The following is a 14,423-nucleotide window of genomic DNA, read 5'->3' on the forward strand; positions in this document are numbered from 1 at the left end:
TTTCTTCTGATTCTTTTTCTAAAAAATCTTATGTGGACATCACATGACTTCCTTATATAATACCTATTGTATTACATATATATATTTTTTGCTGCACTTCATTTTTAAACTTATTTCATTTGAAAGTGAGATATGATCCTCCCAATTATTTAATAAAGATGACAGTTACACAATTGCTGAAATATTAGTTTTTATTAACATCAAATATTTATGCAATTATTAATTCAACAATCTTACATGAAATATTAGGATAGAGTAAAAGTCCCTTTATTACTCATATTACTAGTTCAGTATTATTCGTATCTTCGTGAGTTGCTGATTAACAAAAGTTTCAGATTTCTGGTGTGTCTTATAAAAGTTAATAATGATTAAACTATTCCATTTAGTGAACTCCTGTATACTGATTACAAAAGTGTATTTTAACCTTACAGTGTAAAATATTCATTCCTATTATTGGATTATTTGATAAATAATCAAAAATGAAAAAGAAACAATCATACAGGAAAAAGAAAGGTAACATGAAAAAATATATATCTCAAAGAAACAAGAAGATGAATATGAAGAGGAAGAAAATGTTAAGATCAAGGGAAGAATAAGAAAATTAGGAGGAGATGATAAATATGAAGAGGAAGAAAATGTTAAAACCAAAAAAGGATAAAAAAATTAAGAGAAAATGATAAATATAAAGAGGAAGAAAATGTTTAAACCAAAGAAAGAATAAAAAGGAAGAAAATGTTGTAAACCAAAAAAAATTAAACAGGAAGAAAATGTTGCAAACAAAGAAAGAATAAAAACAATAAATATAAAGAGGAAGAAAATGTTAAAACCAAAGAAAGAATGAAAAACTTAAACGAAGATGATAAAAAGGAAGAAAACGTTAAGACCAAGGAAAGAATAAAAAGATTCATAGAGGATGATGAATATAAAGAGAGAGAAAATTTGAAAACTAGAGAACATGTAAACAAAATAAGATCAGAAGAATTATTCAAACCAAAGAGCTATTAAATGATTGGCAACAAAAAAAACAAATAAACAAAATGGTGATCAACTTCGACTTAGGGAGAATATTGTCCGACAATATCAGAGAAGTAATGAACTAAAAGATAAGAATCTTTTGCAATTTATTAAAAATTGGACGTGTATGTCCTCAGTGTATATGTTGTTCTTGTGAGGGTCTATTTTTCAGTCACTCTGTAGTTAACGTTAATGCAGATAAAATTAAACAGAAATTCCAGAATAATTAAATAAAATTGAACAGAAATTAAACTAGAAAATCCAAAAATAATACAATTCTAGATTATAATTTTCAGTTAATATTAAATAATCAGATATTTCACCAAATCTGTTACGTATACACATATGCAATAATGCCTATTAAATTACATATATACATTTTTAAAAGTAAATAAAATTTTATTTTAGTAATAACTTCTGATTTTTTCCTATTTTTTTTATTTTTTTTTTGCTATTGAATTTTTATTTATTGTAAAAAACTTTTTACAATCACAGGTAAATAATTATTAATAAATCAATATATTAAAATTAAAAAAAAAGTTAAAAAAATTCAATAAAGTTGTATTCGAACTAATGTGCCTTCTCTTTGTAAGATCCTAATATTTCATTAATTAAAATTTTATTTGGCTATAATTCTGAAACCAATGAAAATAAGTACCAGTTATGATACATCGTTGAAAAGTTCTCAGTGAGGACTTATTATTGCAGTTATGAAAAACTCCAAAATCCAATTTTGGAGGGATTTTGGGCCTTTTTCAGCACTTTATATAGTCGATTGTAATAAAGTGGGAGGTGCACAACTGGATTTTACAATAGTCCTAAATCCAAAATTCAACATCCTACAGCTAATTATTTTTGAGTTATGCAAGCAAGATACGTATGTACAGATGTCACACCGAAACTATTCAAACTGGATATTTTTGTTGAAATATGGAAACCAACATTTTTCGCGATCACAATACTTCCTTTACTTCATACAAGAAAGTAAAACAGTTTTTTTTTTAAAACTGCACTCACTTTTTGAATATGCCTTTGTTTTTTTGCAGTTTGTAGACTTATGTTAAATTTTTTAATTTTATAGAAACATTATGATGTTGACAGAGTGTTCTGCAGTTACACGATCTGAAGACTGGAAACCTGCTCAAAATATTCCCTTTAGATATGGGTTGTATTACTGGTTATTCTGGTAAGAGAAAGTATTCAGAAATATTCTACCAGTTTACTTCTTTTCTTAGTCCTGGCAAGATTTATAGATGTGACTTATCAAAGCCAAACTTTCAATCACAGGTAATTAGTTGATTTATAAAGATGATTCAATTAATTTGTAGAGATAATTTTTTATTTTTATAATCTTTAATTAGTTTTTATTTTTTTATTAGTTTTAGTAAGTTTAAATGTTGATCATTTTTTCATGTAATGACATCTCTCTCTCTCTACATATGTGTGTGTGTGTGGGTGAGTGTGTGCACGTGCGCATGCCCATTCACAGATTGAATGATGCAGTTTACCTCTTAATATAGGTTGGACTAAATGAAAATGTTTTATGAATACTTTTACCCTGTAAAAATAATGCCATTTAAGCATGTAAGCATTTGCTTATAATTAAGTTTTATGAATTGTTCTGTGATAGTTTCAGTGTATTACTTAGAAATATTTTTTTATTATTTTTCTCTTAGTATAGTGTTATCAGGTTGAAAATAATGTTGCAAACTTCATTTAAATAGTAAAAGATGAATTTTTTAAATTGTTCAAGTGGCCCAACAACATGTTATCATTTGAAGTGCTTTTAACCGTATTTTAGCACAAGGTTGAATTTGTTAACTTTGTATTGATTTTACAATTGATCTAAAACAAATTTTCTTTTTCAATAGATACGGGAATGCGTGAAATGGTTCTTGGTACTTTATTTGTTTACATTTTTTTTTACAGATATGTCATATTTTTATATAATGTACATCAGTGGACATTTGTGATCATACATTTTTATATTATAAAAAAAAAAATGTAATATATGTTTAAATATTACAGCAATTTATATTTTTTCTTTGAGTTGATAATTCAGTACTTTTTAGTAAAAAATGTATTTTGCAGTTATATAAATGTATTTAATATTAATATTCCTGTATTTTAAGATATAATCTGGGAGCTCATGAAACTGATCCAAGTTGTATTGATAAGTCTATTTTCAATTAAAAATAAATTATTCTATTTATCTTTTTAAATTGTTAAATAATAGATTTGTTTCTTAATTTACATTAGGTATTGCATTATTAAGCTTCATCTCTTACAACCTGATATTCATAATACCTAGAAATGCCTTAGTTCAACCTGGAAAATTAAATTTTGTGATGTATAGTTTACGATGACAAACTGTCATTTGTGTGATGGAATGGTGTTTACCATTTTAATAAGCAGTCCTTGGGTTAGAAATATTTATAAAAAAAAAAATTTACTCTACTATATGCGTTTGGGGTAAGAGTTTGTGTGTGTGTGTATGTGTGCTACCATTTTCCTCAAAAACTACTGGACTGATTTCGATGCAGTTTTTTGCATTACATATGTATCACCTTAAAGCAGGTTCTTAGATTAGTTTTATGGTTATAAGCCACCAGGAGATGCTGCAGTAGATATGTTTCTTCAAAACAGCTTCATGAGGCTTTAACATTTTTTTATTTCATCACTAGTTATAAACTCCAAAAGCATATGCTATGATTTCTGTGTGTTGGATATCTATTTATATATATGGTTGGTTATAAAGTTTTTGAATAGCTGTCTGATAATGAAATTTTCTACCTGGCATTATGTTATGTTAGAAATTATGTTGAAATTTGCTACTCATCTGTTTAGTTTGAAGATGAGCTGAAATACTGAAAATTCCTGATTTAACATAAAATGTAGAGCATGCTTTTAAAATATGGCTCCTTGTGATTTCTGATTGTTCCCAACTGACAACGTCACCAAAAAGGATCTGATTTGATAGCCAGGAGAGCATGAAGATATCATGACTGCAGAATAGTTATATAAAAAACTTAAAAATATTTTATTTAGTTTAAATAAAATGGAAGGACCATTAAATTAAGTGTGTGGAGTCACTAGGGGACTACTTCAAAGTAGATTAGGATTAGAAGCTATTAGACAGCAATTTCTTTCTACAGTCTTTTTTGAACAGATCTTGTACACACAAGTTTACATTATTACTCTTCATAATTTCCACCCACATTATTCTACAGCACCAGCGTTTTGCAGACCTTAATGAATTGTGTCACTAGGGTATTTGCCAATATAATACAACCAATGCCATTAGAGTGTCAACTTAGTAATCTCATCCATAAGCTTCTCATTGGTTTTAAAGCCTTTGAAACAATGAGAAACTCTCATCCATAACTAAGGCAAACCAAAGCTTTGCCTTAGTTAGGGATGAGATTTTCTTAATACCAAATTTGAGCTATGGAGGATAGTAAATATTTACCATTTGAACTGTGAAGTAAGGAGTTTGTTTAATCTTTAGGAATCCTTATCTTTGTAATTATTATGTCTTATCGAGTAATCTTTAAAAATTTATATCCGATTGTGCTCCAAGTTTTATGAATTCTTTCAACAGAATTCTCTACTATCCAAAATCCTGCAGCCATCATTTTTCAGTCTGTTAGGCAACTGAAAATGCATCCACTTGTTATAATTAGCAGTTAAAAAACTAATGAAATTTTAATTTGTTCTAGCATTTCTTAATAAGTCAAATGTAACAGCAAAACTCATTTATTTTTTTAATAATTCATTTGTATTAAAAATGTTCACGTCAACTGCTTTCATAGATTTTAAATGAGGATTAAGTTAATTCTTTAAGCTTTATCTGTTACAACCTTGACTGTACATAATGTAAAAAAATAAAATAAAATATGACAAAGGAAATAATAAGGGGAAAAATGTTAAATTCTTAACATTTTTTTCTTTTTTTAATGTTCAAGGAATTAAATAGAAAACTAGCTAATTTAAAAGCCAGCATGTTTGTTACATACATTTCAGGCATATGTAACTGACAATTTTTAATTTTGTTTATCTATATGTCAGTGTAAGTTGTAGCTTCCTATATTAATATAATTAAAACATGAATGGTGTATTTTTTTTTTTTAGAATTAGAAATAATGCAGATGTTACTCTCTAAAAATAAAGTAACTTTCAGATAAAATTCTATTAGTTGATCAAACCCCAATAATCCAGGTTACTTTAAAAAATTTTGAAACCCCTCGGAAGTTTAATATCTGAAATAGATAAGAAAAATATATTTTACTGCTGACATTATTCTAAAAATGTTTACTTATTATTCTCTATGAATTTTCCTAATCAATTAAATGTTGTAGAAAATGTCTTTAATAAAAATACTGTAAAGTGTTGTAAGAAAAAGATAGAAGATATGATAATACATTTTTACTGGTCAGTTTCTATTATGGTAAAGATTGCTTATCTTAGTAAAAGTAAAAAACGCAAAAAAAAATGTTGAGTGGTGTTGCAAAGTCCTAAGAGTTCTCAATAGATGTTTAGTAATAACACTAAATAGGTAATAAGTGTTTCTTACTATTTTATCAGATTAGTAAATGCAGTTTCCATACTTACCTTTTACCGTCCAAATAAATATAATCAGTGAAAATTGTTGAAAAGGTTTTTGTATTTATATATGTCTACTAATGACTTCAGTATATTTATTAACTTCTAAACAGGTAAAAATATGACTTGAAAAATGTGAAAGTGAGTTAAAATTCTTGATGTATTGTACTCATGTTATTCTAATTAATCTATCAGTTATGATTTATCTGATCATTTTTATAAGTGCAATTATTAGCTGACTAACTAGAAACTCCTCTGTTTCATTTTTCATTATTCAGATTTATTTTGTTCTTTTTGGTGAACATTTAAATGTAGTAACTTATTAAAGAGTTGCATACCTAAAAAGACTACCCTATTTTGCTGTAGAATTATGATTTCTTTCAGGTAACTAGTTGTAATTTCATTCTGACATGGTTTACTACTTATTTTGTTTTTTTTTTTTTTTTGGTAATAGAATTTTTTTTAGTTTTGTACTGTTTTGCAGTATTGTGTTTTTTTAAACTTGTAAGTATGTTTGTTTAGGTGTTTCGTGAAATTAAAGTGGAGGGATTTGATGCCTCAAATTTTGAGACTAAACAAGTTTTTTATCCTAGTAAGGATGGAACTAAAATTCCTATGTTTATTGTTCATAAAAAGGTAAGCGGCAATGCTCTTTTCTATTTGTTAATTATTGCTTGTAACATTTTTAGAATTTTGTTTTCGAATGGTAATTACAAAATATAGCTTATTAGTTGAGAACATTTCTAAAATTCTAAGCATTATATTGTGTAATTCAATCTAATGGCCATACAGATGTATGTCTTTTTCCACCCTCTAAAACCTGCACAAGTTGTAAATGCATTGGTTTGTAACTATTTTTTAAATCTAACATTTTAATGTCCTTTATATTAATGTTTATTTTTGTAGAATTGTATACCTTTTTTCAAACATTTAATTTTAACACCAGCCTGCTAAGTTTGATTATTACTTAAATAAATAGAGAGATTTTTTTTCTATTTTGCTGTATAAATATAAGCAATTGTTCTATGTAAATATAATCATTACTATGAATTCCTTTAAATGTTTTTTGTTAATTTCAAATTATCAATATCTCAAAATAAACTTTTTTTGTATTACGTTTTATAATAACCTAAACAGAAAAAGATGAATAAATATATGTAATTTTTACTTACATCTGTTGAATAATAATTTACATAAAATTTGAATTTTATATATACAGGGAAGAAATGGAGAAACTTTCAGGACATGATCTACTGGTGAAAATAATGAATAAAGTTTGTGTGAACATAGGTCTGGAAATGCTTTGTTTCTAACTTGGCTATTGAAAAATTTCACCTGGATTTCAGCTCTTCTAATAAAAAGAAGCCCTCTGTAATTTTTGGGACCCAAATTATGGAGTAAAGTTGTTTGTTTCTTATGTAATCTGAGCTGAGAAATAGGATAAAACAGGCCTCACAACTTTAACTTCAGCAGGTTTTAAGATATCCAATGTAAAACACAAAATTTGGTTTCAAAAACAAGTTTTTTTGTAGGTTTGTAGTAAAATAGTTAAGTGTGGTATAGTTAAATAGTTAAGTGGTTTGTAGTAATAGTTAAGTAACTAATAAATGCAGATTTAGTGAAAAAATTTTTAGAGAATTTAATTCTGAGAAAATTAATAATATAAATACAGCCAATAAAAAGTATTTAAAAACCTGTTTTTTATTGAAGAAAAATAGACTGAAAATCTTATTATTCTTCCTGCATCTAATAAAAATTAGTGTTTTTGTTTATAAAAATAAAAACACTGTAATTACTGAAAATAATTTTAAAAGAAATGCAAAATTCATAAAACAATATTTTAGCTGTCTATATTTAGGTAAAACGAAATAATTACTAAAAAACTTAATTGAAATGTATGTTATGTTAGAAATATTTTAAAAAAATTTATTGTACAGGTTGACAATACTAACAGCTGGTGAAATAAAAATAGTGTACTTTGTTTGAATCTGTTGTCGTAAATTATTATAGAGATGAAGGAATGTACTGTAAAAAACACCGTTTCCAATTTCTAATGAGGAATATTCTGATATATAGATTTTGTAACAAAAATTATGAAGCTGTTCAACATTAATATCAGGAGAGATTTCCTGGAAGGCAGATTCCAAATACTAAAATTTTTCTTCAATGTATCAGGATTTACAGATGAAACCGTCATTGCCAATGTGTTCATTTTCTGTTGAACACCAAATAATCATTGTGTTAACAAAATGAACATTGTGTGATTCAACGTAGCCCAAGCATGGAGTCTTCAGTTCTAAAAATATTCATTTATGTAATGAAGACAATCCACATGGTACTGTGGAAACTAATTTCCAACATAGATTTCACATTAATGTTTGGTGTGGCATTATTTATAACAGAATTCTGGGACATTTGTTTTCAATGAAAACTTTACAGTAGATGCATACATTCATTTTTTGAAAAATAATTTGCTAGCTCTTTTGGAGGACGTACCTTTACAAACTAGATTGTGGTAGTGCAGCACAATGATGCAACGCCATTGTGCAAACACCATTTTTTTGTTAGCTAAAAATCACTTGAATGCTGCTAATTTCTTAAACTGGATTGGATGTGATGGACCAATCATTTGACCACCACGATCACCTGACTTTAACATCACTAGATTACTTCATTTGAGGCCATATGAAAACAATACTATACCAACAAAAAGTTAATGCTAAAGAAGAGTTACTCATTAAAATACGAAATGCTATTGAATTTATATGAAACAATCCTGAAATAATATGGAAACCCATTGGAAATATTTAACCACTGGAAGAATTTTGAACAATTATGGTAACTGAGGTTTGTTATTCTATTATCATTTAATTTTCTTTTTTCTTTTGCTGTATTTAGAATAATGTATTAGATACCGAATAATATGATTTTCTGTGTTTACTTCAATAAAAAACCAATTTTTTAAAGTTTCTATTTACTTTTTATTGACTGTATTAACATTAATTTTCTCGGAATTAAATTCTCTACAAGTTTTGTCACTAAATCTTCTGCATTTATTAGTCATTTAACAAAGCTGTTGTACTTACTACAAACCTAAAAACACTTGTTTTTTGACAGCAAATTTTGTGTTTTATGTTAGATATCTTAAAATTACTGATCTGTTTTATCCTATTTCTCAGCTCAGATTACATAAGAAACCACCAACTGTACTCATTTAATTTGGGTCCCAAAGATTACAGTAGGGCTTCATTTTATTATAAGAGCTGAAATCCAGGCGAAATCTTTTGTTAACTGTAACTCGAAAACAAAGCTTTTCCAGACCTTTGTTTATATGAACTTTTTCATTATTTTCACCAGTAGAACATAACTGAAAGTTTCTCTGTTCCTTTGTGGGACACCTGTATAATAAAGTAATTATGTATATTTTTTAATAACTAAAGTAATATAATTTTAATTATTATTGTTATTAGTGTAAGGCCATACATAAATAATAATAATAATTTTTTTTTTATCATTTAAAAGTAGTATCCTGTAATTCTAAGTACACATTCCCATTTAAGAAAAAAAATCTGCCATATACTTTAAATTATAAGTCAGTTTCTTATAAATTAGTTAACATTCATCTCTGACAAAGTAATCATGTATATATAATGCATGATTTACATCAATATTTTTGCCTTCTGTAAGATTTTTGTATCTCATAATGCTTGTTTTACACTCAAATTCTACTTCCTTTCCTGAAATTGGTAATAATCTCAATATCCATTCTTACATGTATTCCAAAGTCTGCACCAACATAAGTATGTTTTTCCACTACTTTCAAAGCTGTACTTCTCAAATTTACAACATTTAATAAATCCTTATCCATACCAGCCACCATCACTGCACTTTTCTCCTTAACTTACTTTCAAACAGTGCAACTTCATTTTCTCAATCCATACATCCAACTGATCTTCATACTTTTATTATGCGTATCTCTTCTGGCTCATTACATCATTTGAAAATGTCATTAAATTCATTCCCTCTAAAGATTTTGTTTAACATTTATAATTATAATTTCTATTACTGCATTAAATAAGACAATTAAAGTAAATGTTTTCACTTCCTTGATTCAATCTCTTATTTATCAAACTATTCCATCATTCCCATGCTTGTTTAACCTGACATTTCTTAATTCTGTATAGCTTCTTATCAGTAAATTTATTTTGGGGGGGGGGGGGGTTCTTCACCAATTGAGTAATCAGTTTGTTTCTTCTATTTCTAACTTTTTAAGACTCCTCCTTACTCAGTCCCTTTTTACTGACTCACAACTTATCAGTGTCTACAAATAATAACACCATATCCTTACCATGCTCCTGTATATGTTTCTTCTGAAGCAGTTGACCCACTGGGTTGATCCAATGGTGAACTCATCACAAATCAGCTGATTTTGAAGTCAAGAGGTTTTAAGGTTCAAATCCTAATAAAAGGCAGTTACTTTTATATGGATTTGAATACTTGATCTTTGGATACTAGTGTTCTTTGGTGGTTGGGTTTTAATTAACCAAATATCTCAGGAATGGTTAACCTGATGCTGTACAAGACCATACTTAATTTACATTCATACATGTCGTCCTCATTCATCCTCTGAAGTTATACCGTACAGTGGTTCCAGAGGCTGAACAGAAAATGAAAAGTTGATATATGGTAAATAATTGTGGTGCATCTGCCCAGATAAAAACAACTTTGTTCTTCATCAGTTCATTTCCTAATTATTGTGTTTGTACTTAATCTTAAAAAGAATTTTTATATACTGTCCAACTCCTCTACAGTTCTTACACTTATTTCTATCTCCGTTTTAAATGAAGGCACTATATATTGTTCAACCCTGATCATTCAGTACTGTTCTCTTTTTCCATATAAATTTGAACACTGCATACCAACTGGCCTGACATTTTTAACAGTTCCACCATTATTTTGTTTAGAATTTTCATTCTCCTTGCTGGTACCTCCTACCTCCAGTTCAATCCGAGTTGGTCTAATTCTTACTTCTACCTCTTCAACCTCTGGCTTCCCTATATTCTCATCTTCCTCCCATAAAATATTAGTATTTATTTTTGTATTAATATCAGTATTTTTATTGTTTTCAGGTATTAAGTTTTTATTTAATATATTTTGAATTATTTATTCAGTTATTAGTAGTATTTGAATACTAGATCGTGGATACCGGTGTTCTTTGGTGGTTGGGTTTCAATTAACCACACATCTCAGGAATAGTCGAACTGAGAATGTACAAGACTACACTTCATTTATACTCATACATATCATCCTCATTCATCCTCTGAAGAATTATCTAAACGGTAGTTACCGGAGGCTAAATAGGAAAAAGAAAGTTATTAGTAGTATTAATTCGTATTATTTAGGCTAAAAAATTATTTAACAAATAAATATTACAGAAAAGTTCAAAGGAATACTATATTTTTTTAATAAGGTAAAATAATTTGAAAAACTTGACTTTGTTTAAAGAAAGTATATTGTGTTGCTGAATAAAAATTGAATATTAATGAACTTTTAAAGTTACAAATGTTAAACAATTAGTTTTCTGATTAGTAAAATTTCATAACAAACAGTTTTATTTAAAAAAGATCCCAGATTGTTGACATTATAATTGTTTGATGTAGAGGTTTTAACAACTTAATTATTGTACCTGTTTTTGCTTCATAACATATGTGAGATTTTACGATTAAATGTAATAGTAAGTAATAATTATATATATCACATTTGTTGTAGAAAAAAGTATTTGTATTATAGTATATCTATAGCCATGGTACAGTTTTAAATTACTGTAACTTTAACAGTAAAGTGATTGTGACATGAAACAAGTACCAAATTTTAAGATTTTTACCGTACTTTCTATAAAGCTGAATAAGTAAGTTCTGCAAGTTATCCTGTACTTATCAGAATCCAGTAAACTAGTTTCTGCCTTAATTTTGTGAGAACATCAGGAATAATAGTTGAAAATATGTTCATGACATGCTGTTTCAAGTGGTAGATATAAATTGATACATTGTACTCATTTTGCTTCATAAAGTCCCAGAAATAAAATAATCCCAGATTACATCATAAAATAAGGCCATTATTTCTACCTCTTCCAATTCAATCTTAAAAAAGAATCTCATTAAGGAAATCACAACCACGGTAAATTTAGTATGAAAGACCGTCCTATTGAAAAGTGGCAATATCCTATTTGAAAAAATCCTGACAGTTTAAAATTAAAAATTTTCAAGGAACTATTTATCAGTTAGATCCAGAAAATAAAAATCTTGATTGGTTTGTTTTCTCCGTAGCAAACCAATTGAATATATTTTGGGGAAACAAATTAATACTCATTGCATTTCTGTTACTCAGATCCTGACATTGTGTCCGTGAACATATCCAGAAACATGAAAAGTAGCTTTATCATTAAAAATCGCTCCTAACAAAAGTTTTTTTGCCAATCTCATTGAATATTTATAGCATATTCATACCTAGATAAAACATTGGCAGCATCATAGAGGTTGGACCCCTTTAGTTAACAAAAATTGAAATAGTGTGATATTCAGGATTTCTTTCTCAGTATATTCTGAAAAACAGCAGAAAAAACACATTGTGATAAAGAATTCAAAACATTTTTCTCTTCAGGCCATCTTACTCTCCTAGCTAGAATAAAACAGTTAATGTCTCTTAGGTATCTTAAACTACTACCTCCCGTAAAATTTAAGATAAAAAAAAAATTTTTTTTCATATTTAATCTGTTTTAAACTATATTTTGAATAAATTTTTATAAATAAAAAACAAAATGATGTCAGTTTCAAGGATAATCTACTGCACTCTAGCTCCCCTGGCACTCTCAGCTATCTGTAAATAATAATATTTTGACATTCAAAACAATTCTTTTCTGAGATATTTTTTGTGTTGAAGAATTTGTAAAACTCAAACTAAATTAAAGTGGTTTAGGACCTTTGCATTTAGCCCTCTCTCAATTAAAATGAATTTAATTACTGAATATTCAGTCTTGTTTTTTCTGTGTTGTGCTTCTTGAAGGGACCCATTAAAGACCGTAGGTGTAAACTCCCTCTGTAACAGCGTTCTACAAACCAGAAAAAAGTATTGTTATACATGTATATATTATTTTATTATTAAAATCATAATCCAACCTCATGGTCAGATTGTATTTTGAAACATTTTGTTTGTTGTACTTAATGTTAAAGTTAGTTATTGTAAAGTTAAAATAAAAAGCATTTATATTTTAAACAGTATCGTGCTGTCATCCAGAGATCCTAGGTTCAAATCCCGGTCAGGCATGGCATTTTTCATACACTACAAAAAAATGACATATCATATTCCTACATACAAGCTTCAAGTTTCTGTAGTGAATTTAATTTAGAAAAAAAAAATTAAAACATTACATTATGCTTTATGAGAGAAACCATTTGTATTTATGTTAATTATGGTACTATTGTAATTTAATTCATACTACCGTAATTTAAGTTGTTAATTACCACAGCAATTTAACAGCTATTAAAAAAGTTACGATAATCTGCTGTTGAAAAAAGAATCCTTTTAATGGACTGTTACTTTGAGAAAAAGTGCTGTAACTATTGTGTAGTAACATTCACTACCAGCTGCTGTTGTGCTAATCATTTTCTTCAGAGTTAGTGTACATTATTTACACTAACATGAAATATTTAATAACATTTTTATTTACAAATATTAATTCATCTACAAAATAATCATGGGTATTGATTATTACTATACACATACTCTTACCTAGTAATGAAAATTAAATGTTTTTTAACAAAAACAAAACGTTTTTTATAATTTAAAAAATACATTCTCTACTGAAATAGCTATTACTTGTAAAAAGGTTAATAAATGGAAAACCATTAAAAAAGATTTGTCATTAGGCACTAAGTAGAACATAATTTTAGAATATTTTTGCATGCTACCATTGTAAAGCCCAAAAAATGGGCAAAAAAGGATTGTTCTTGTCATCAGTCTTTAAAAAAAAAACTTCATTAATGAATTAAATTATGGCAGTTAATAGAAGACTGATAGAGGAATAAAGAAAGATCACCTGTAGAATTTTACTGTTGTTAGAAAATAAGTGATTAAGCTTCAAATTCTTTGTTAAAGGTACCAGCATGGTCTGCTTTTGAGTGCTAGTAGGTGGATACAGGAGAGCAGGATTTTATATTAGATATGCAGATAACTTTCATATTTGAAAAGGTGCTCGGTTCCTTATTCAGTCTGTATAAATACTGTATATCCCATTTTTAGTTCCTAACACAGGAACAAAGCTGTAAGCTCTAGTACTGCTGATGAGTAAGAATTTATGCCCTCTATTTACATCTATTTCACTCAACTAATAATAATAATAATAAAAATTCGTCTTGAAATTCATTCTGTAGTGGAAATATTTTATGTTAAGCTGTTTAATTACATTGTTGTAGAGGTGTTTATCAGAGTACCAAAAGATATTTAATATAAACTGATGGGATATTTCCCAGGTACTGAAAGTTATATTCTTTATTAGAGAAATTTATTATAATAATTGGGTTTGTGATAGGTATAAGGTTATCCATTTCATTAACAAAAATATAATTTTTTTCAGATAAAACACCTAAAATTTTAATTTACATTTGTAAGAAACTTTTTCAAAATTTGGTTCCCCATAACTCCTGTTAACTTAAATTATTTTTGCATATTTACCTGTTCAGAATGCATATTCAAAAATTTTGAGTGAAAACATTTAACAGTATTAATTTTAAAACAGTATTTGTAAGAAA

The 14,423-nt window shown here is 27.5% G+C and overlaps 1 protein-coding gene across 1 annotated transcript in view; it reads left to right on the forward strand.

Annotated features, from left to right (window-relative positions):
* The window catches only part of LOC142334254 (prolyl endopeptidase), a 94,883-nt gene that overhangs the window by 54,895 nt on the left and 25,565 nt on the right, over positions 1-14,423 (forward strand). Inside the window, exons 9-10 of the mRNA XM_075382130.1 lie at positions 2,116-2,301; positions 6,139-6,252. Coding sequence (XP_075238245.1) covers positions 2,116-2,301; positions 6,139-6,252 — 300 coding nt within the window. The remainder of the gene's footprint in view (positions 1-2,115; positions 2,302-6,138; positions 6,253-14,423) is intronic.

This window comes from Lycorma delicatula, chromosome 1 (genome assembly GCF_047948215.1).
Source record: "Lycorma delicatula isolate Av1 chromosome 1, ASM4794821v1, whole genome shotgun sequence".
Taxonomy (NCBI): domain Eukaryota; kingdom Metazoa; phylum Arthropoda; class Insecta; order Hemiptera; family Fulgoridae; genus Lycorma; species Lycorma delicatula.